Source organism: Protobothrops mucrosquamatus, unplaced genomic scaffold, assembly GCF_001527695.2.
Source record: "Protobothrops mucrosquamatus isolate PMUCROS unplaced genomic scaffold, P.Mucros_1.0 scaffold_34, whole genome shotgun sequence".
In the NCBI taxonomy this organism is placed as follows: domain Eukaryota; kingdom Metazoa; phylum Chordata; class Lepidosauria; order Squamata; family Viperidae; genus Protobothrops; species Protobothrops mucrosquamatus.
In genome coordinates, this window is record NW_015386110.1 from 204,133 (window position 1) to 228,812 (window position 24,680).

At 39.5% G+C, this 24,680-nt stretch overlaps 1 protein-coding gene across 1 annotated transcript in view; it reads left to right on the top strand.

The window, feature by feature from the left end:
- Positions 1-5,583: 5,583 nt before the first annotated feature.
- The window catches only part of CCSER1 (coiled-coil serine rich protein 1), a 263,393-nt gene continuing 244,296 nt past the window's right edge, over positions 5,584-24,680 (top strand). Inside the window, exons 1-2 of the mRNA XM_015810064.1 lie at positions 5,584-6,891; positions 10,468-10,655. Coding sequence (XP_015665550.1) covers positions 5,622-6,891; positions 10,468-10,655 — 1,458 coding nt within the window. The 5' untranslated portion in view covers positions 5,584-5,621. The remainder of the gene's footprint in view (positions 6,892-10,467; positions 10,656-24,680) is intronic.

The window sequence follows — 24,680 nt, forward strand, 5'->3', positions numbered from 1 at the left end:
TTCAGCAGTGTTGCAAGTTTGAACAGTTGTTGAATGAGTGGTCATTAAATGTACAGAGAAGAGCAACAAAGATGATTAGGGGACTGGAGGCTAAAGCATATAAGGAACGGTTGCTGGAATTGGGTATGTCTAGTTTAATGAAGAGAAGGACAAGGGGGGACATGATAGCAGTGTTCCAATATCTCAGGGGCTGCCACAGAGAAGAGGGAGTCAAGCTATTTTCCAAAGCACCAGAAGGCAGGACAAGAAGCAACTGGTGGAAACTAACGAAAGAATGAAGCAACCTAGAACTAAAGAGAAACTTCCTGACAGTTAGAACAATTAACCAGTGGAACAACCTGCCTCCAGAAGCAGTGAATGCTCCAACACTGGAAGTTTTTAAGAAGAAACTGGACAGCCATTTGTCCAAAATGGTATAGGGTTACCTACCTGAGCAGGGGGTTGGACTTGATGACCTCCAAGGTCCCTTCCAACTTCATCATCATCATTATTATTATTATTATTATTATTATTATTATTATTATTATTATTATTATTATTATTATTATTATTATTATTATTATTATTATTATTATTATTATTATTTACCTCTATTTGCATCTCCGGGTATGAGGTGGAGATTTTCAAAAGGTGGACATTTTCTCTTTGGCATTCTTTTCACTGTACCTGCTAGATTGAGTTTATCCACCGTAGTGGCATAAGCTTAAACCTCTACAAATGTACTGATCTGGTTTTGTTTTCCTTATGCAACCCCCCACCTTTTTTCCCCCCCAAGCATAGTTTTTTCTCATGCAAGCTATTTTGCTAATGCAATGAGCATTTGTTATATTGTGTGTGAATGGGTGCCTGTGCAGGGAGACGCAAACTCGATGCTGGAATACAACTTCCTGTGATTCAGCCAGTCTATTGTTATGTTTATATAAATTATGCTATTATATGGGGATTCCAATGGAATATCAGCTAAAAGTTAGAGCTTCATTTTCTTTTTCCCTTGGAGCTGTAATTCTGTCTTTTGGTTCTGCATGCATAAAAATAATTATGGCTAGGAGAAAAAAAATGTGCCCAAGGGAGCCCATTGTTTCTTGAGTAAGCTGAACCTGCAGAGTCAGCTCTGGAAAAAAAGGGACCATAGCTTTTTCATGTGTTTTGCTGAAGATCAGCGATTTGGTATGTATGTTTCGTCAGATCAGGGATTTAGATTTCGTTAAATGTTATTTGTAGGTTACTTTCAAATTAGTTCTGTTTATTTTATTGAATGTGTAATTCTTCTTCCTCCCCCCAAGTGGATTGCAAAATGAATTTGTACTGTAAAAATGCAAAATATAAAAGAAAATTCAATATTGAAATCATACATATGGTTAAAAAAAATCCTTAATAGACTAGCAGTTGCCTCCATCTGCACAGTTTGTCTCTGTGTAATTCCTTTCTTCAAAATGTGTTTTTTGCAATGTTTTTACCATTGGCATTCAATTTGACAAAAAATAAATTGCTTTCAAGGATTTCTTTGCTCTGGCCCCCCGGGAGCAAACTGACCCTTGATAAAGTTCTCTGTGTAGAGTGCCAAAAGATTGCACAGTCGGATCTCAAACTGCTTCATTGGGTTATTGTGGGGAAAAACTGGAAGGAAAGGATATTATGCATGACCACCCTGTGTTTCTTTTATAAAAAGAAAGGCAAAATGGAGAAGCCATGTGTGAAGTAAGTAAGTATACCCTAACTGCATCCATAGGTATGAGGAGAGAGAGTTGTGCATCAACAAATACTCAATGAACTAAAGCAATATTGTAAAGAAGATTCCTCCAAAGCGATGTGAGAGACTGATAAAGTCATACAGATACTTCAAGTTGTTGCTCTAAAGGTGGTTCTACAAACTGTTGAATCATAAGGTGTATTTTCACACATGACTGTTCCATTTTGGTCATGGTTCAACACAGCAGCCCCCAACCTTTTGGGCACCAAGGACCACTTCCATGGAGAGTTTTTCCGTGGACTGGGGTCAGGTGTGGTTTCGTAGGCTGCCTGCATCTGCGGGTGGGGCTTTGCTTGCTTGCGTGGCCTGGTTTCTGGCATGCCATGGACCGAGGCTGGTCCATGGACCAGGGGTTGGGGAACCCCTAGTATAATATGTCATATGTTGTTGTTCATCTGAGGTTGTATTTGCCTACTTTTAAGAAATGCTAAATACCACATGGTTTTTACTATGTCCTGATATGTATAACCATAGAATTCAAAGAGGGTGTACTTTTTTCATATGACTGTGTGTGTGCGTGTGCACACACACATACACAGTCTCTCTCTATATATATGTCAGCCAATCAATCCATCAATCAGGTGCACATTCTCTTGTTATTTGTAATGTAGCAAAATGCTGTATGGGGACACCTAGAATGCATCCTTGGATAATGAGGGATGCAAGCCAAATTGTAATTATCTTACAGATGGGATACATAGAGTAATCTTCTCTTGCTTTTATATTACTGCCTGTTTTATTGTGTCTTGTATTATTGTCTGGGCATTTTAAGTTTCTGTCTTTTTGTAATAATAAAGCATTCATTGACTATCACCAGGGAACTAAATGGAAAATCAGTATAGTGAGTATTGAACAAGGATATGGACTGAAGGGCTTTGTAACACCGGTCTGTCTCTCTTACTGTCTTTGAGTCCTCCTGTCTTCCCAAACTTACCTTTATGTCGTCTTTCCCTTGTGGTAGTCTCCAGGGAGATTAGAAGTGCTTGTTTTATGGGTAGATCTGTCCACAGGGTTACAGTGACTTATATAAAATTATTTAGCTGCAAAAAAACAGAAGCAATAACTTGAGGCATACAGAGAAACCTCCTCTTCTGAAACAACATAGATTACATAGGGATTTCAATATAGGATATAAAAATGAAATTTGTGGAATTAAAAAAAAGCACAGAGTAATTATTATATTAGAATTGGAAGATGAACAACTGGGGAAATCTTGTGGCAGTCAGTGAAAGAGCTTTGTGACAATATTGTTTGGTATCTTGCATTAATTCAAACCCCTAGTTAGCTGTGGAGTTCCTTGGAAAGTATGCTATCTCAGCCTAGTTTATCTGTTAAGATTTTTTATGAGAATACTTAAAAGATGCAAAGCAGCGTACACAGAGAAATGCCATAAAAATGAGTGATCACGATGGGAAACCAGAATATGAAAATCTTTAACATAATGTTAATTTCTTCAGTGGGAAATAAAGAGATTCCAGAGCTTAGCAAAGTAAGTTCTGTTTTTTCCAGCAGTGATTTTTGGATTGATTCTATCCAAAAGAGCAGGTCTGCATAGCTACTAAGCCAGACAATGCTAAACATCACATCAATCTTGCATTATGACTGTACATTGCTTGATAACCTGCCTATTATGGTGGTCTCTGTAAATCTCAGATGCAGAAAGTTTATTAAACATTGGTGGCTTGGAGAACAGGAAAAAGATGTTCATTTTGACTTGGTAGAAACACACTGTGCATACTGATTTAAGGTTTACACTATCAAATCTGGAGTGGAATTGGGTTCCTAATCCATTTTCTATGAAAACACCAAGGTTTGTTTACATAGGCATTTATTTAGATGTAATAGATTTATCATGCTTTTCACTGTCCAACTGCACAATCAGAGCAAATAAAAGGCAAGGTGGGAGTGTCCTGTGATAACTAATTTCCATTCAAATGTGTATTAGGTAGACTGCATTGCAAGATTAATCTGAAGACAAACATGATAATTTCCTTATTCAGATAAACACATAAGACCATTAAAATTTCTAACTGGAAATGAACTTTGCAAGGTTGAAGTAAGAGATCATGAAGGAGAGTAAATATTTGCTAAGACGAATAGCTTTATTAGAAGGGATAGCAGAGATTTTGATTGACTGTGTGTGAGTGCTTGTGTCACAGGACACTCTGAAGTGGATGAAAGATAAGTAGGTTGAGCAAGGACAATTCCTCATTCTCCATCCATGAGTAGAGAAGAAACAGGTCCAATAGGCAGGCAGCAGAGATGAGGAGGAGTGCACGGTCGTATGGATGGTGGTTGACCTATTTTCCAAGCAGACCCATTTCATTCCATGCAAATGGTTGCCATCCGTTCGGAAGTTAGCAAAGATGTTCATCACACAGGTGTACTGCCTGCACGGCGTGTCCCGGTGGTTAATATCGGACCTGGGGGTGCAATTCACCGCACGCTTCTGGAGGGAGTTTAGCCGGGGGGGGGGAAGCTAACTGGGTTGACCGCCGTAGTTAATGACCGATTGCATGTCTCTCCTTGCCTTCTGGGTGGAGCCCTGGTAGAGGGGGCTGCCTATCAAGCCCTGTGGGCTTGCCACTAACAGGAAGGGGGAGGGGGGGGGAAAAGATCGTCAGATGGAGGTGTCCGGAGGCAGCGAATGGGACCAGCAGCAGAGATGGTAGCAACAGACTTTCCCTCCCTCATACCTGTGTGCTGGAAGGGGGACCTTGTGGAATGCAGCTGCGAGGCTGTCCCGCTGAGCAGCTGAGCGATGTGGAGAAATGGCGGGGAGCTGAAATCCTGCCTCCTTCCTTGTCTTGCTGCCATACTGGCGCTCACACCGGATGCTGGCTAGATGGGTGGGGGGTGGGGCCGGCCAGGAGGCGTCTATTTAGAGTGCTGGGAGGCGGTTGCTCCCAGCACTGACTTTGCTGTTTGTTTGAATACTGCATGCCAGAGCGTACCGTAAATAAACCGACCGACTGTGAACTCAACGGCTTGTTTCTTGTTGGAGCCAGGGATGTGGCAAGGACCTCTGACACTAGATATATAGAGAGATGGTTGATAAAAGCATAGCATAGGCCTTGTATGTGGAATAAATACTGGTAATTGGATGCCTGATTCCAAGGACAAGGTAGATACTGATCTATAATATGTGTACAGATAGTCCTTGCTTAGTGATTGCCTTAGATAGTGACTCTTCACAGGTATGATGCTGATAAAAAAGTACCTTTATAACCAATCTTTACATTTATGACCTTCAGAGTGCTATAGCTCTTAGACTTATATATCACCCCATAGTGCTTTATAGCGCTCTCTGAGCTGTTTACAGTATCAGCATATTGCCCCCAATCTGGGTCCTCATTTTAGGACCTCGGAAGGATGGAAGGCTGAGTCAGCCTTTAGACTCTTCAGGATTAAATTTCAGTCTGTGGGCAGAGTTTGCCTGCAATACTGCATTCTAACCACTGCACCACTAGGGAAAGCTGAAATAAGATCATAAACAGAGTTGTGGTTTTACTTAGTGGCTGATGACTGAATTGCTGGTCCCAATTTTGGTCACTAAACAAAGACTGCCTGATTTCTGAGACGAATTGCCTTCAGTTCCATTTTGCAGCTGTTCATTCTGATGACCCTAGCATTAAAACATGGTTTGAGGAATTTGATTTCAGTCCCTTGTTACCTCAGAAGTGTGAGGCATTAACTGTAATTCATAGAGGAAAAAAACCTGTTGATTCTGAATGCCATTTCTGTAGCTAAGAAATTGAAATGTGTCTATGAATTTATTGGTCTTTTTATATCATCATAATAAATAATGTCTCTTTTCCATCCAAACAGATTTTAATATTGGCTGGGCCTAGCCAAGCACAACAGGGTCCTGATGGGTGACTCAGGATCAAGGCGCTCAATCATTGTCTCCCGTTTGCCAATATTCCGGAGAAGTATTAACCGAAGACATGATTCCCTCCCGTCATCACCAACTTCCAACAGTACTGTTGGCGTTCACAGTTCTTCTCCCTCCAGCACCAATTCTAGCTCAGGTAGCACTGGCAAACGCAAGAGCCTCTTCCGGACACCGTCCATTAGCTTCCATCACAGAAAGGGGAGCGATCAGAAAACGGATTCTTCATGCCAGAATGTGGGCATTTTGAACGGTGCACAGTCAGGCCACAACACTTTGCAAAAGCTCGGTTTGGAAGAACAGGTGAAAACCAGAGGCAGACATTCTGTTGGTTTTGGAAGTTCTCGAAATAAAAAAATAACGAGGTCCTTGACGGAGGACTTTGAAAAAGGGAGGGAACCCTCAACTAATAAGAACGTTTTCATAAATTGCATAAGTTCTGGGAAGAATGAAAGCGATGACTCTGGCTTTACAGAGACCCAAAGCAAATCTTCTGTTAAACATTCCACAAGGAAACTTCTCCCCAAGTCGTTTTCAACGCACTACAGATTCTCAAAGCCAGTCCCTCAGAGTCAGTCGGTTTCCTGCGTTCAACCATCTTCTTGTTTGCTGGAAATTAAATCCAACGTTGAAACCGATCCCGTGTCTGCAAAGTCTTCTCCTTCAGAATGTATAGGCAGCTCTTTGCTTTCTGCTGATCTGACCACTGTGCAGACACCATCTGAGTTTCTAGCCCTGACTGAGGATTCTGTTTCTGAGGTTGATGGGCTGCCCACCTGTGGAAACTTGCACCCAGAAGCCTTGGCCCACAATGTGTCTACCTCTCAAACCTTTGCTGCTTCTCCTCTTTCAAGGAAAACAAACCTTACAGAAAGTATTTCCCCTTGTGCTGAAACTTACAGGGCTAGAAATGTATTGCTCAGTGAATCTAGTGCTTTCTCAGAAATCCTTGATTCAAATCGAAAACATACAAAAGTGTTATTGCCAGAGCTCTTTGCGAAACAGGCCAGCCATCCAGAAGATGTAAACTCAGGAGCTAAAGCACAATTAAAAACCTTTGTCTTAAACCAGGGAGAAACAGTTGAAAGTTCTCCAAAAGCACAGGGATTACAGAGGGACCAACAAAAAGCAAGAATATCGGAACATGCTAGAGAAATCTTCCCAGAAACCGAATCAAAGACCACTCCTTTGTCTTCTGAACCTCAGTCCTTTCAAACACAGCAGGCAAATGACATAAATCACGCAAAGGGTATGTATGTTCAAACATTGCTGTCTTCTGAAAAATGTTCATTTATATAAGTGTGTTTTCTTCCAATTAGTGTATGTACGAATAATATTTAGATAGCACCATTTATGCTTGGCATGTCATGAAGATGATACTTTTTGGGCTAAGTCAGGGTCCGTCAACCTTGGCAACTTTAAGACTTGTGGACTTCAATTCCCAGAATTCCTCAGCCAGCTATGCTGGCTGAGGAATTCTGGGAGTTGAAGTCCACAAGTCTTAAAGTTGCCAAGGTTGACGGACCCCTGCTCTAAGTTACTAATGAGAGTTCTTATAAATCAGTGTTACTTTCCAAATTATTTGGGTTTACAAAAATATTAGTTTTTTTTAAAGGTACAGGTACTCCACGATTTACAACAGCACTGAAAAAAGTGACTTATGACCATTTTTCACACTTACAACTGTTGCAGCAGCTCCATGGTCACGTGATCAAAATCCAGCTGCTTGGCAACTGACTCGAATTTATGACCGTTGCCGTGTCCCATGTGATCTTCTTTTGCGACCTTCTGACAAGCAAAGTCAATGGGGAAGCCAGATTCACTTAACCACTGTGTTACTAACTTAACAACGGCAGTGATTCACTTAACAACTGTGGCAGGAAGCATCGTAAAATGGGGCAAAACTCACAAAACCACTGTCTCGCTTAGCAACAGAAGTTTTGGTTTTAAGTCGAGGACAACCTGTACATAGTGGTGAATGCTACTACTTCCTAAAATAAGCATTCAGAAAGATTTGTTGGAAGTCCTTCCTATTTAATTTGTTGGTTTAAGGGGTCACATTTAAAATCAGACAGAAATGCCTAGAGATATATTGGAGGAAAATGATAATCAAAAATAAAACTGATTTCATTCTTCTACTTTAACTGTGATTTGTAACACAGTGGGTTTCTACTTCAATATATTCCACGGATTTCTAATTCCATCCTTTTGCTTATCTCTAACCTATTCTTGAAATTCCATTATCCATTTTGCTTATCCTTTGAAAGTTATAGGTATCACATACTACAGTGCAATTATTGGCATAATATTACCCAACTTCTTTCATTATAATGCCCCTTTATGCCATTCCCCCCCCCCCACTATGATAATATTCCTGCTTTAGTGATCCTATTTATAAAGTACACTCACATTCACAATGTGCACATTGCCTCTTTCCATACTCTTTAACATTCATTAATTTTGCATTTGTTACACATATATTTTATGCTTATTGCATCTTTATCAAAATATATTTTTCTATCTAGACTCTAATCTATTCCAGACATGGTTAGACTTACTTGGTTTACTGAATTGCAGATATTGCAACATAGTCCATATAAATGAAAGGTTGTGTAGAAGGCTTGTGAATAGGTGTGCCAGTGATCTCTTGTGCTATGCTAATCACTTATTATTGAGGAATCCTAACTGGGAAGTTAATGACTACATTTTAAGCATATAAAACTTACAATTCCTATATCAGAGCAGCTGAACTATGGGGCATTTGTGTTGGAATTTCTTCTTCCAAAGCTGAAAAAATGTTTACTTACACTAAATTGTTATAGACAGATGTGTTACTACCAACAATGACATAATCTATTTTCAAAGTTTAGATCATACTGATTTTCTCAACTGAATATACAGAATACATTTGATGCCTAGATATGATTGTATCTTATTTTTGCATATGATAAAGTAGATTCAGTAGAACTAATAAAAGCTTAGGATAGTAACATGATAAAAGTGATGCTAGGTGTCTCAGTACAAAATTCATTTTCATGGAAAAGAATATGGGTTTATACCATCACTCGAGGCTTTTATTTCTATGTGTATCACTCTAAATCCTGTGATGAAATCAAGGGGATTAACAAGTGCACTCCCACAGATTAGGACTGCGAGTGCTTTGAAAATTATATGGAATAAGTGTTTTAGACTTCATATGAATATCACACTTCTATGCTTTAAGGCAGGGCTTTTCAACCAGTGGTATGGGTACCACCTGTGGTACATTGGCACCTGGCAGGTGGTACGTGACCATCCTAGAAAAATGGTAGTGGGGGAGGGGAATGAGCTGAACCATTGGCAGCACCGCACAAGCCTGAGCGAGAGATGGCTGGAGCTGCAGGGCTGTCAGGGCTCAGCGGAAGCGCCAGGATCAGCGCTTGTTCGGGACTGTCAGGACTCAGTGGAAGTGCCAGGATCAGTGCCAGGGTCCAGCTGGAGCTCTGTACTGATCCTGGTGCTTCTGCTGAGCCCAGAAGAAGCGCCGATCAGCTGGAACGATGCAGCATCTCCAGGGTCTTGTGATTTGCATTCAGATGCTTGGCAACTGATTCATATTTTTGATGGTCACAGTGTCGCAGGGTCATGTGAAGTGACCAAAACCTGCTGCAACCACCCAGCAGATGGGGGGAATAAAAACCAAACACCCCCCACCCCACCCCCGCTGCCAATCCTCACAGCAATGAAAACCTCGGACAGGAGGAAGAGCGCCGCCGGGTGGGCAGGCAGGTGTCTTGCTTGGCTGTGGTTTGGGGGGCACTTTTTTCAGTGCCATTGTAACTTTGAACAGTCACTAAGCGAACTGTTGTAAGTCGAGGACTACCTGCACTTTATCACTTTTTTCCCTTTTTTTTTTTTGGTCATCAAGTTTTTGACACCTTCCTAGGCGACTGGTGGTATTCGGATATTGCCATATCCTAAAAGTGATATAATGGGTGAAAAGGTTGAAAAGCCCTGCGTTAAGGATCCCAAACACTTCTTACAATCATCTTCACTAGATGTGTTGGGACTGTAATTACAAAATATCTAGGAAAGATACTAGGTCATGTTCAGAGAAAATAAAGAACTATAGTTCCAATATTCCAGTAGTATTAAAAGCAGTAGTTTGAAGAAGACTGCATTGTTGCTTCTTGCCATCTTCTCAAGAAGTTACAGCTGGCATTACACATTGTATTAAGCCATACATTTATTTTAACCATCTTGTTTTTGAAGAAGTCACAATGACTGGGTTCAGAAATATTACTAAAGCTAGTTCATGGCGCCTTTCAGCATATACTGCTGGCTCTTTCCAGTGTAATTGATTGATTATGTGTCATCTAGTTGTTTTCATCTTCTTTTTGATCACATAAACAGATTTTCTCCATGACAATGTATCCCTCTACTTTTTCTTTCAAGTCTCCCATTGTGCGCTCATTGCCACTATAACCAGGTCCATCCAACTTCCTGCTGATCATCCTCTTCATCTTCTCCACCTTTCCCAGCATTAGAGCCTTTTCCACAGAGGTGGATCTTCATGTAATGTGTCTGACAGAATCATTTGAGCCTGGTAATTTGTGCCTTGAGTGAAAACTCTGAGTAGATTTATTCAATGATCCATTGGTTTGTTTGGTTGCCAGTGTATGGGCCATGATTTTCCAATAGCTATGTAAGAAACCCAGATCAAGATTTAATTGGCTGCAACTCGTTAATTTCCAAGTAATGCACTTTTGACTAAAAGAAACATTTCTGAGTGATGCTTGCAGCACTGATGATGATTGTAAATATGCCTGTGTATCTTACTTCACAGTGAATCTTCCCAGTAGTTTTAGTCCATTTCGAGAAGGAAGATTCATCGAAAAGCGTTTAAGATCCTCCTCCGAAGGCACCGCTGGGAACAGTCGGATGATCTTAAAGCCAAAGGATGGAAACCCAGAAGAGATGAATTGTTTAAGAAAACAGAGAACAAGTTCCTCGTCATCTAAAATGAATAGCTTGGTAAGTTTGTTAAGCCTTGAGTGGGCTGTTGCTTCTTTCTCTCTTGTTCTTGATGAATAAACAAAATCTGGTAGCATAAATGGAAATTTTGGTAATGCTGGTTATCAGATTTTCTGGGCCTGAACCAGCATTATGTGTTCTTTATGTAGAAAACAGTTGCATGACTATGGGCAATTGGACAGTTACAATTACAGTTACAATTTTCTGGAGCTATGCTATAGAAAAACTGAAAACACTTATAGAAACTGTCCCTATTTAGTCTGGAGTACCTATAGTTTAGAACAGGGGTAGGCAACCTTGGTCATAAAAGAGCCAAGTTTGCCTATCCCTGGTTTAGAAGATAACTAACTTAGACAGTGGATAGCTAATGGAATTGATTATCTGGATGATGGAGATATTTGAAATTCACAGTGTCATAACAATGCTCCCTTGGGATGTCTCTGACTCCAGTGGGAGTATAGTTTTATATAACAAATCATGCTTTAACTTGGGAGGGTTGAGAATAAAAACGTCCAGATGATGCTTGAGGCATTGGTGAATGTAAATGGGTTTTATCACACTCACAACTTTCTTTTTATGTACTCCTTTTAGAGAAAAAGTAGAGGCTAGTTATCTTATTAAATAGAAGGAGAGTCCAGTGGAGAAATTCCCCTTTTACATACCTCTTTCCTACAACAGAATTTAAGGGACTTGGTGATTCTGGTAGAATTTCAAAACTATTGCATGTATAAGCGTACAATACATTACATTTATGAATACTACATAATCTGATTCTCCTAGTTGGAGCTCCGTCTATTGTATTATTTATTTCTCTGTTTACATTGTGAGCTTTTTCTCTTTGTGGAGGAAATTTCATAAAACTAGAGATCTTTATATTCTTTCCTTCCCAAAGATACCTTTGAGGCCTGCCTTGAATTTCACATTATAACAAAGGCTTTCCTTCAGCAAGAGGGCACAGAATTTTTATTTTGAAGGTTTTATTTAATCAAGAGGGAAAATTGGGGTGCAACATGGAATTGAAAATGTAACCAAGCCAAAAGAAAGCAAAAAAACTACACATTAGTGCAGGGGTGTCAAACTGCCAGCCCGTAGGCTGGACACGTCACATGGAAGCCGCACCCTCCCCATAGCTGGTAATGACAAAACCGGCCCGATTCGTTGTGCAACGTCACGTGACGTCGTGAATTTGACATGCCTGCATTAGTGGAATCTTCATGGTATTCAATCATTTTCCTGAAGAGGGAAGTATTGTTTTTAAAAATACAATTTTTTTGTAGTAGCAAATGTAATAAACTAAGAAGTAGCCAATTAAAGCTATTTTTCAAGGTGGTGTTTTGTGTAAAGGAAGCTTTGCAGCCAGTAACATGCCTTTCAGATATCAAAGAAAAGGAGCCCTTTGGGATGCTTTGGGTGAGGGTGGTGAGGTCCTGGTTCCTTCATTCTTATGTTGATGACTTCAGTGACCAAGGAATGACTGTGTCTTGAAATACTCATGATACAGCTGTTCTTAGCGAATATTAAGCTGAAGAACAAACAGAGCCAAGGAGAAAGAGCCAGAAATAAAACAATATGTAATTAATATGACAAAATTGGCATAACAGAAACCTGGTGGGACGAAACCCATGAATGGAATGGACGGATGGATGGATACAAATTGTTCAAAAGAAACAGGTCTACAAAAACAGGAGGGGGAGTTGCACTATATGTAACAGAATTTATCTACAGAAATGCACATGATCAAAGACAAAATGAAAGATAAAATGAACTGTTTCCTACTAATAAAACCAACTTTCTTCCATATATGATGCAGCTCTCTGTGCCTCTAGTCCAGGGGTAGGCAACCTCTGCTCTTTTATGACTCATGGACTTCAACTCCCAGAATTCCTGAGTCAGCATAGGAACTCCTAATTTCATTTTTGCTGTGACTAAATTAATTATTATGATTTCTAGGAAACACCGTTAATATTATCCAATGCCACCATGCCTTTTATCCCTTCTTCCAGATATTTATTGAAACTTTTTGTTTCTTGCCTGCTTCTGTTCATTTGGCATTATATTTGGCATTTGCAGCTGTGTTTTTTTTTTCTCTGCCTGAACTGACAAGCCTCAGTTTGAGTGATTTCAAAATAAAATTAGAGCAGGCTTCTAAATAGGTCTTGAACTGTTTAAAAACATATGTTAGGACTGCTGTGCCTGGAATGATGACCCTGTTTTCTTTTCTTTTTTAAAAAAAATCAGTTATTTTTAATTGTCAACCTTGCAGTAGCTTCTTTATTCCATAAGATGTCAGTGTTGTTCTGTTTTATCAGAACCAGAAATATTCTTATAGTTCAGAAAGCTTGTTTAAGGAAGTAAAAAAAAATATTGTCAGTTTGAGATATTCTAAATTCATTGATGTGAGCCACTTCCCAATCATTTCTGGTTGATGGAATCTTTCCAATCATTTCTGTTTTGGAAAGGGTGGAGGTCAAGGATAAATTTGGGGGGGAAAAACCTTGTTCTGGACCTGTGGTTGGGGTTTCATATCCTGACATTGCTCATGGGATTCTTCAAAAATAAAATTAAATTTAGGTGTAGTATCAGTATTATAAGCAACCTAGTTTTCCCATTGCTTGGAGTCCCCTTTGTCAAAAAGATGGAGGAGAAATCTGTTCAGTTGGCATTATGATGCAAATTTACCTAATTTTTCCCATTCATACTTAAGGACCATCTTTCCAGATATTTTTTTTTTGTCTGTGAATGTTGGGTTTCATTTTGTGGGAAGTCAGCCCCCCCCCCCCAGAGAAGGAAATATTAAAAGGGCAGAAAAATATATTTCCTCAAAGGATCTTAAAGAGGCAGAAAAGCATGCCCAGTTTTTCTGTCTCCCTCCCCAAAGCAGAAACCAGCTCTACAGGAATGCAGATGCAAACTATCAGGAAGATCGAAGCTAGAAGTTTAGGAAGACAAAGACTCCTAAAATCTACATACCCCACCCAAACTCTAAGACAGGACATAATAGGATTAACACACAAAAGGCTCCAGAGGGTATAAAAACCCACTCCCTACATGTGCTCACTCTCTTTTCTGCCAGAGCTATCTTCCTGTCTGGCTCTCCTCTTCAATAAACTGCAACCTTCTTCCTAAAGCAGTCGCCATGTTTATTCCCAGCTTGGACTGAATCACGATGAAGACTTTTCTTTCAACAATTTCAAGATTTACAATGATGGAAATCCAAAAATCAAGTCGTGCAGATTGCCGAAAATAATATATAAATATGCAATATCATAATGGATTTCCTTGTCATTTATTTATTAAATTTATATGGCCGCCGACTCAACAACAAGGACACTTATCAAGTACACGGGTGGCCTAAACTAACAGCGCTGAGCATCGTGTCCGTTTCTTGAGACCAACTGTTCAAGGTACCACCAGATTACCAAACAAGATCTTTCTTCAGTTAACACCACAGTTCTTGCATAGTTGGGAGTCCAACTCAAGAGTGGATTTGAGTGATTTTATTTATCAGTTTCCCCTTCAACTCATTTTAAATCAGACTGCCAGATGGCAATCTGCAATGTGGTGAAAACAATTAATTAAATGATCCTTAATATAGGTTGTTACCGGTATTTGATCAGATTTGTTTTTCAGTGTTCTGTAGGGTGTTAGAAGTTTCTTCTGCTGTTTCATCTGCAGGAGTTCCTCTGAAAAACAGGGAGTTCTCTTGTATTCATGGATAGAGAGAAACTACATTAGGTACAGTCTAATCCAAGGCTATGGGCACCCTTTTCTTCTCTTCCAAGTGATGACTGTGATCTCAATCAATCATGTATCAAGCCATAGATACAATCCCCTTCTAGAACTCAACAGGATCCATTAGGTATCTGGAGCACACTGATTGAATATGGTTGCATATAATTGGAAAAATGTGCAAACAAGCTGTTATGTAGTATTTTTAAACTTTTTTAAAAAAATCACTTTGAAGGTGGCAGAAATAGACGGAGTGTGAAATCCTAGGTGCTCTCTTAGTTTGGTTGTTTGCTTGAAGATGCTTCATTATTTCTTAGAATAAGAATCTTGAAGGGGCTACATTTCAGCAATAGTTACACATTTGGTCTTTAGCACTGTCAGACAGGACCAGAGCATACATTTGAGTGAAACCTTGGAGCAGACATTTGTGATATCCCAAACATCGCTGAACCACAATTCCTGGTAGGTTTCTCAAGCTAGTTGCATGTGCTTGGGGTTCTAGTTTAATATAATCTGAAGGGGCATAGATTCTCTCATTTGCCTTAGAACAGGGGTGAGGAACCATGCCCCTTTTATGACTTGGGGACTTCAACTCCCAGAATTCTTGGGCTAGCCGTGCTGGCTCAGGAATTCTGGGAGTTGAAGTCCACAAGTCATAAGGCGGCCATAATTCTCCACCTCTGTCTTAAAAGAGTCACAATTAGTAGCTCAATGGAATATAGCTCAAGAATAACAAGCCAAACAAAGTTTTTGTGGCCTGCAGTGAGCTGAAATTTATTGTATTCATCCAGTAAAAAAAAAATCTCTCTGGCCGACTGTACTACATCCTATAATGTATGCACCGTTCACAATAAAACTGACTGAGTTTTTGTGGAAAAGCAATCTAATGCGACTATGATCTGCACAATCAGCAATGCACATTCTGTGCTTTCGTTATTTTCTTCTAAAGTGGTTTGAAATTGGAAAGGGATAGAGAAGGCAGTCTGATTATTGTACCAGTGACAGACCTGGAAAAACTTTTCAAATGGAGGGAGGCAGCAAAAACAAGGCAATATGAAGCGAAATGTCTTCTGCACATCCAAATAATTACAAACATAGATCCTGAAACCAGGATTCAAACTCAGCTGAAAGAAGGGGCCTAGAATCTAGTCAGAGAATGTTAGGTCAGGATACGCTCTATTTTTAAAATATTATTTTCCTTTCTCATATTTTTAAATAAGGAGAAAGAGGAGATAGGCATGAGCGTTTAAGCTGAATAAGAAGCTTGGCAGTAATCTTGAAGATTATGTACAGTAGTGGCCAAAATTGTGGAAACCTTTTGGGAAAAGTGTATTTTTGAGGTTTGATGGCTAATAACACCACTTTTTTTGGAGTAGTATAGTACCATAAAATTATATATCAATGGAAAGATAATTTAATCAAGAATGTAATGCAACAAAGTTTGTTCAATTATCTGTACTGTATTGTATGAAAAGTTATAGCCAAATAACCAGAAAAAGGAAGCACAACTTGCTTAGGTTGATATCAGGTAGCTTTCCTTCATCTGATTGTAGCCTATGAGCATGAGTGTTTAGAGAGCCAATCAGGTGTCATCTTGTTTTGGCAATGAGCCAATCAGATCACGGTAGGATTCAGTTATTGATGTCCTGTATTGAAGCTGAGAGGAGGACATTTGTCAGTGTGTTGTGTGATCGCTATCAAGTTGGTTGGGGTTTTTTTGCGTTCTATCATTTAGTGAGCTTGTAAAATGTAATAAAATTAAAGTAATGGTGCAAAGAGTTGACTGGTCACCCAGAAAACGATGTAAAATAGTATTATTAAGTGAACAAGGCTACAGTAATAAAGAAATTAGAAGAAAAATTGGTGGAAACTTAACCAAAGGTGGCATTTCTACTGTACACTTTTCCCAAAAGGTTTCCACAGTTTTGGCCACTACTGTGGCTAAAGGAGGTTAAAACAACTAAAGCCATGCAAACAGCAAGTGTCTATTAATGCTTGATATTAATTCTGCATAGTGCTCAGTGTGATAATAATAGGGGCCTTGCATGAAAAAAAGGGACTACAACGTTGTAAAATTTTGTTAAGTGTTGCCCTGGGTTATTGAAGCATCTTTATTGTGGTACAACAAGAGATCTTGTATGGTCTATTTTCTAAAAACAATTTAAAAATCCCATTTTTCAGTGCTTAATTTTTCTTAATCCCTTCCAGCTAGGTGTGAGATAAAAGGTGTTGTAATTCTCTGTTCACTAATGATGTACATAAAGTTTATTTATATAGAGAAGTTAACTTCCGTTTTACCCCCTCTTGTTTTTAATTAATTCTCTATAAGCCAAGACTTGGTTTATGTTGTTGGTAGAGCAAATTAGCTCCACAGGTCCATGAAAAATATGCTATATAGATGCTTTCAGAGGAGTAATGGTGGATGTTTTAAAGTGTGGTAAAACAGGGTAATACTGAAATAGACATTCTTCTTTTGCTTTAACAGGTTACTGGATATTATTAGGTAAGGAATAGTTCTTTTAATTTCTTTGCTCTTTTGTTAGGAAATATGAATATGTGACTGCATACCATATTAAGAAAAGATATGCTGGCAGGACACTTATTGTGAGAATAGAAGAATGCTTGTTCTGGCATTGCATGTTGGATAGAAATCAGAAATCTGGGACTTTTACTTTGTGTAGATTAAAGGAAAAGTGACTTGTGATATCAAGCATCAGAATCTATGTATCATTTATGCTTTTGAAGAATGACATATTTGAATATACTAGTTTTATATATACATATACACAGTGCTTTTTTCCTAAAAAAAAAAAAAAAAAAAAGGTGCCAGAACTCACACACGTTATACAACCCGCCTTGCCTACCCTACAAGGTTCCATCCAAAAAAGGTGCCGGAACTCCGTTCTGGGCGTTCTATGAGAAAAAAAGCCCTGCATATACATATACATATACATATACATATACATATACATATACATATACATATACATATACATATACATATACATATACATATACATATACATATACATATACATATACATATACATATACATATACATATACATATGTGTGTGTGTATGTGTAAAAAAGAGGACATATTGATCTCCGGAACGGAAAATATATAATAATAATAATAATAATGATGATGATGATGATGATGATGATGATGATGATGATGATGATGATGATGATGATGATGATGATGTTGGAAGGGACCTAATAATAAAGTTGGAAGGGACCTTGGAAGTCATCAAGTCCAACCCCTTCTCAGGCAGGTAACCCTATACCATTTTGGACAAATGGCTGTCCAGTTTCTTCTTAAAAACTTCTAGTGTTGGAGCATTCACCGCTTCTGGAGGCAGGTTGTTTTCACACTGAGCTTTCATTAGCCATTGCCAACAAAGAGTAAGCCAACATTAGAGATACATTGTTTTTATAGCATTTTAACTATCAATAATTTAGCCATCGATAGGTCGGTTGCTTTGCCGCTCACATATAATTGGATGCGTCACGTCCGGCTTGGCTGTATTGGTTGATATATGCATAGCTCTCATCGCCGTTTCCCACCGCCTGCTTCCTAAGCTGTGTGCACTTATCCCATGATGTCAAACTATCAGGCATTATCCCACAATCGCTCTCCCTATTACGGTCCGGTGTGTTATTGCCACCTCATGCAGTTGATCTAATTGGTGACCTCCTGGTCACATTCACAGCATCAGTCATGCTAGTTTGCTTTGATCTCATAACTGGTCCTATCTGTCCCTCTGTGTCACTGATTATCATGGCCTCCGGTTGTTCAGCTGTATCAGTCAATCCATGGCAAGGATCCTTTGCCATCTCTCTGTGGTTCATCAGACTATCCTGAGTGTCCACAAGAGGGGGGGGAAAGAGAGGGGTAGTTGTCGATTCTCACGTTCAGGCCTCTTATGCGATTTTCCATGGTGTTGTAGTGCCTAATACACGGGTAGCAGATCAATGTGCCGGTTAATCGAGTTCTGATCAGATAACCAGCCTTCCTTCCTTCCTTCTTTCCTTCCTTCCTTCCTTCCTTCCTTCCTTCCTTCCTTCCTTCCTTCCTTCCTTCCTTCCTTCCTTCCTTCCTTCCTTCCTATATATATATGAATAATCTTTATCTGGGATTCTGCTTTATACATATCCTAGATCATGGGTGTCAAACTTGCCATGTGACGTGACGTGTCACGACATATCGCGACTCTTTTTGCAATGCTGGCAATGGGGTGGGCGCGGCTTTGGTATGATGAAACCGGCCCGCAGGCCGACAGTTTAACACTCCTGTCCTAGATCAATAATACCATAAAATAAAGATGCACAGTAATTCCAAAACACATGTAAACAGTTGTCAAGCTTCTCTCTGGACAATGAAGGTTAGTAGCTATTCCTGCAAAGCAGGAAAAAAAATATTTTGTAAAAAAAACATCTTGTGTAAGCTATCCTAAGTCTCTTTAAAAAATAGATAATAATCACTCACTGCTCTGTTAAACACAAGGAAGGGGGGAAAAACTATTTAAATAACCATTCAGGAAGTTGAATTTATACCACAGCCTTTTTTAATTCCTACCATGGTAGAAAGAGACATTGGCTAAAGAAAAGAATAAACAAAGGAGAGGAAGAAATTTAATTAATTTGACTCAATCATAATTGAGAACCAAATTCATTTTTAAAAAGTGAGGAGATGAAGCTGATCAAAACAAGCTATTAAATAATCCCATTACAAATATATGAAGTAGAAATGAAATAAAATGAACTCCTGAAGAGGTTGCCTAGTTTTGAATAGATGAGGCCATTCAAAAGATCAGAATCCACAGCCTGATAATGATTTCTGTGTGGGGATTCTTAAAATTATAGTCCCAAAACATCTTGAGAGTATCAAGCTGAAGAAGGTTGCTTCCTTGATCCTTCTATATCAGACTTCCTTAGAAGACTAGTCTTCTAGAACTTCAGGTGAGCCTAATGGCAGTTTAGAGGATAACATTCCTTGAAAAGAAACACATTGTGGCTGAAAAAGTATCTGATTGCAGGAATCAGGCTGTGGAAATCTCTCTGGAGTTAAAGAGAGATTACCAGATTACCCACATGTGCTCCGTACAGCTGCTTTTTTTTATAAGCAAATGGTAAAACTATGTTTTTGCTTCCACCTTGCTATTGATTGAGAGTCACATAATTCCACTGTGCTTATAGCAACAAATGTCACCTATATGGCCTTTTAGTTCACTTGGCTCATCTTTTGATCATTTTGGACTTTATTATTCTTTGGCTTTCCTTAAAGATTAGGAACCTTTGAACTGACAAGTTTTATTGAAATCACTGGGTGAATATCCTTTAGTCCTTTTTAAAAACATACAAAAAGTGCAATTATAAGTTTAAAGATTTGAATGATTTGGAATATACAGCAAGAGGGTGATTATTGTTGGCTTTGGAAAGTTTCATATGGATTAAGAGATCAGATGGACTTGATTTAAGATTTTGATGTTGATTGAAAGCACCTTCTCCTCTGAGGAAAACCTCTGTTTACACTCTGCAGTGATAAAAATACTTTTAAGATTAGACATTCAAGGGTTGTCTACTTTAAAATAAATGATTGATTCATGGCGACAGGAGATTTTTGAACTATTTAACTCTTTATTAGCATCAGCTGCAGAGCATCAAGCCCGTTGAATAAAACTAAAACTGATTTAAACGTAGAATTAAAAATCACAGTTTACTAGAAGGAGATGGAAATAATGAATTTACCAAATGAAAGCTGATGACTCAAAAATTGCCAAAGAAAATACACATAATAAATCAGATGAGAGATTTTAATGATTTCCTTATACTGAATTTAACAAGTGAGGTTTGCTGAAGTTGCTACATTGGAAGTGGAAAGGATTTGCTAAAGATGAAGAAAAGAACTTTGAGAGAAGAGGAGACTATGAGAAAACAGACGCTAGAACTTTCTTTGAGGCCTCTTTCCAGAAAGAAAGAATACAAAATTTGAGAAATGGCAAAATATTGGTTCCTTAGGTCGATGGAAAACTTTGAAGAATTTGAAAGCAGAGAGAATCTATGGAAACCAACACTTGATGGAACCAATGGATGAACTGGCACCTGACAAAAGCTGGGAAGTATGGAAATAGTTAATAGACTGCACACAGGCACAAGATCCAGTGGCTTCTGCTATTGTGGTGACATGCAGATAACGACACATATGTATAACGGACTCTTTCTAGAGTCCTAAAAAGATGTTGAGACTCTAGAAAGAGTACTGAGAAGAGCAACAAAGATGATCAGGGGACTGGAGGCTAAAACATATAAGGAACGGAATTGGGTATGTCTAGTTTAATGAAGAGAAGGACGAGAGGGGACATGATAGCAGTGTTCCAATATCTCAGGGACTGCCACAAAGAAGAGGGAGTCAAGCTATTTTTCAAAGCACCTGAAGGCAGGACAAGAAGCAATGGGTGGAAACTAACCAAAGAGAAGCAACCTAGAACTAAGGAGAAACTTCCTGACAGTTAGAACAATTAACCAATGGAACAACCTGCCTCCAGAAGTGGTGAATGCTCCAACACTGGAAGTTTTTAAGAAGAGACTGGACAGCCATTTATCCGAAATGGTATAGGGTTTCCTGTCTGAGCAGGGGGTTGGACTCGATGACCTCCAAGGTCCCTTCCAACTTTATTATTATTATTATTATTATTATTATTATTATTATTATTATTATTATTATTATTATTATTATTATTATTATCATCTCCCACATATTCAGTGTTTATCTCTAATATCTCTAAAACAGAAGTGCATGTTCAAAAAGATCAGTGTTCTGGAGGCGAATGGATAATTTAGTTGCCATTTCTTGGGAAACTCAGAAATAAAGATATAGCTGCTAATCAAGCAAGATCACAGTTAAGGCAGAGATCAAATCTCATTACAGATACATGAATGAAGAGGAAATGGGGGAAGAGGAAGAGGAAAAAGGAAGATTGGGAATAGGAATGGCATGATTGAACAGACTTGATGAGATGCTCAAAAAGAAGAAAGGAGAAGCTTTTATAACTAAAGGCAATGTAGGATGTTTGTATGGACACAGTGGGGGAAAAACGATGGTTTTCCCAGAAGAGAAAGAGATGGGAAGCTCTGTTTCCTTTTCTCATTTCATGCCTTTTACAGGTGGTCCTCAACTTACATCCACAATTGAGCCCCAAATTTCTGCTGCCAAGCAAAACAGTTGTTAAGTGAGTTTCGCCCCATTTTACAACCTTGCTTGCCACAGTCGTTAAGTGAATCACTGCAGTTGTTAAGTTGGGAACACTGTCGTTAAGTGAATCTGGCTTCCCCATTGACTTTGCTTGTCAGAAGGTCATAAAAGAAGATCTCACATGATCCCCGGGACATTGCGGCCGTCATAAATATGAACCAGTTGCCCAGTGTCCAGATTTTGATCCAGTGACCCTGGGGATGCTGCATCAGTCATAAGTGTGGAAACCAGTCGTAATTTACTTTTTTCAGAGCTGTTGAAACTTCAAATGGTCACTAAACAAAGGTTGTAAGTCAAGGATTACCTGTATTTTTTGGCTTACTCTTCCTTACTTCTTTTCTGTGCTTTGTATAGCATTGTATCCCCTGAAAGAAAAATCACATGAAATGTGATTTATTGGGATTCTAGAAACAAGAGTCGTGAGGAAATACCTCTCGGTCTGAAAATAGCCCTTCTGTTACCTACCGCATGGACTGCTGGTTTTGAATGAGAAATTATCTGTACAAAGGATAATAAAGACTGAATAAATGTTCCTAGCACTTATAATCACATTACAGGTACTCCTCGGCTTAACGACCACAATTGATGCCGAAACTGCTGTTGTTAAGTGACACAGTTGTTAAGTGAATTTGGTCCCATTTTACGACCTTTCTTGCCACAGTCATTAAGTGAATCACTGCAGTGGTTAAGTTAGTAACTCGGTTCTTAAGTGAATCTGGCTTCTCCACTGACTTTGCTTGACAGAAGGTTGCAAAAGGTGATCACGTGACCCATGGACTCTGCAGCCGTCATAAATGTGAGTCAGTTGCCAAGCGTCTGAATTTTGATGGGGATGCTGCAACGGTTGTAAGCATGAAAATTGTCCTAAGTCACTTTTTTCAGTGCCTGTGGTAACTTCGAATGGTCACTAAATGAACTGTTATAAGTTGAGGACTTTTATTTCACATGAGTTTAGGACTCTGGCTATTGAATCCAAGATACTAGGATTGAAGAACTAAGAACAACTTACAATGAGCAAAGGACCACAATTTGGGCCCTTGGCTTGCTTTTATAGACGGTTGCAGTGTTCCAAAGTAAGGTGATGAAATTTGCAAAGTTTTTGGCTAGAAATCAGACTTTTCGGCTGGTTTCTAGAAAAAAAAAGATAATGTCCACAGGAATACATTGACTTGCTTAACACTGTGGCATTTGCTTTACAACTGACACAAAACAGATTGCAATATCAGATTGGTCAAGTGGGGTGCCTTGACTTATGATCATCAGAACTTAACAACAGAAATTCTGCCCTCCACTACGTTGTAAGTTGAGGACTACCTGTAATGCAATGTATACTATTATTGAAGTGTGTTGCTTGACCCAATTCTATTTTAGTTTGTCAACCTTGGTTCATGACTTACTGAAATATATGCACTTGGCCACTTGTGGTTTTTCAACAATGCTAGCAAATCATGACGGTGTGAATACAGTCTCTTTGTGCAGGGGTGTCAAACTCAATTTCATTGAGGGCCGCATCAGCATTGCAGTTGCCCTCGGGGGGGCAGGTGGGTGTGGCCAGGGTGGGTGCAGCCTACTGGGTGGGTGTGGATGGAATGGGTGTGTCCTACTGGGTGGGCATGGCCAGCTGTACATCATTTGTGTCAAAGATGCCTGTGGAGGCCTGGGCAGGAGTGGGACAGATCTGAGGGTCTCTGGCAGAAAGGGGTGGGACCAGGGCAGAGCCCATCAAGCCAGATATGTGAAGTAGGTGAGGGCCATTTGCTGGCCACTTCCAGGTGATGGTGCATTTCTTCATTCCTCACAAAGGGTGACACCTCCCCAGCATGCACCCAGGGGGCGGGCCGACGTGGCAGGGGCTGGTTCCTCGCTGTTTCCAGACGGCCTTGTGGAGCTAAGACTGAATGCATTTCAGCATAAATGGCCACCACAAAATTGTACATTGGCTCCCAGCCGGCCTGGGGCCAGGGCCAAGGCAGTGGGGGGCTGTTCCCTCACTGTTTCCAGGACGGCTTCGCGGGCCACATAAAACCACTTCGCGGGCCGCATCCGGCCCCCAGGCCTTGTGTTTGACATGTCTGTGCTAAGTATTTTAACCATCCTTAGAACATTAAAATAGTCCAATCCATCATTCCCGTTACACCCAGCCAGTCTGGGCTGTAGCCGGTGAGTGATGTAAGGTGTATTGCAACATATCTGGAAAAAAAGTACATTGGGAAAGAGGATTCCGTGAAAGAACTTAAGAGGGTGAAGATTTCCTTTCAATAATTTCTTAGCTAACCAAAAGCAAGTGCAATGAAAGGATCTCGATGAAAAAAATCTGAACTGCTGATACATTGAAATAGTAAACCATTCTTTGTCTTGGAGTGTTCCAGGAAAACATCTTTGCTTTTTTTCCCCCCAGTGTTAAAATTACAAGAGTTTTTCCTTATCTGCCTTTGCTGTCTGGAATATCTACTGGAAATTAATTAATTTTACAGGCTCACTAATTTAGAGCTAAAATGAGGCCCGGGTGTATTTATGTGAATTTTCCCCCTCCCGTTCCATTCCTATTTTTAATGAGCCTGCACCAATTGCATTTCTAAGAATGGGAAAGTTGAGTTGAAGGCCGTGGTGGGATTCTAAATTGTGACTGATTGCCTTTGTGATCAGTAAAGAAGTTTGCAATCAACCAGGGAGATTGTGTGGCTGTTCTTTGTTCTTTTCCCGTTCAGGCTTTTTAGTTGAAGTGACCTACCAAATGGGTCCAATTGGGAAGGCTGTAATGTCTGCAGGGATCATACTGAGAAAATACAAAAGCATTGCTAATTGCAAAACAATCAAAGCACCAGTCCCCAGACTTGTTGTATTAGCTACATACAAATTATTGTTTTTTTTTTAAAAAAAAACTAAGAACTCTTTCAATTATTGTATGCGACTTTTTAAAGCGATCCTCTGCTCTGATGGTATTTGGGGTTGACAGTATAACATAGTGGGCTAACAGATGTGCCAAGAGTTTGCTTAGATCAGGGGTCTTCAAACTTGGCCCTTTAATGATTTGTGGA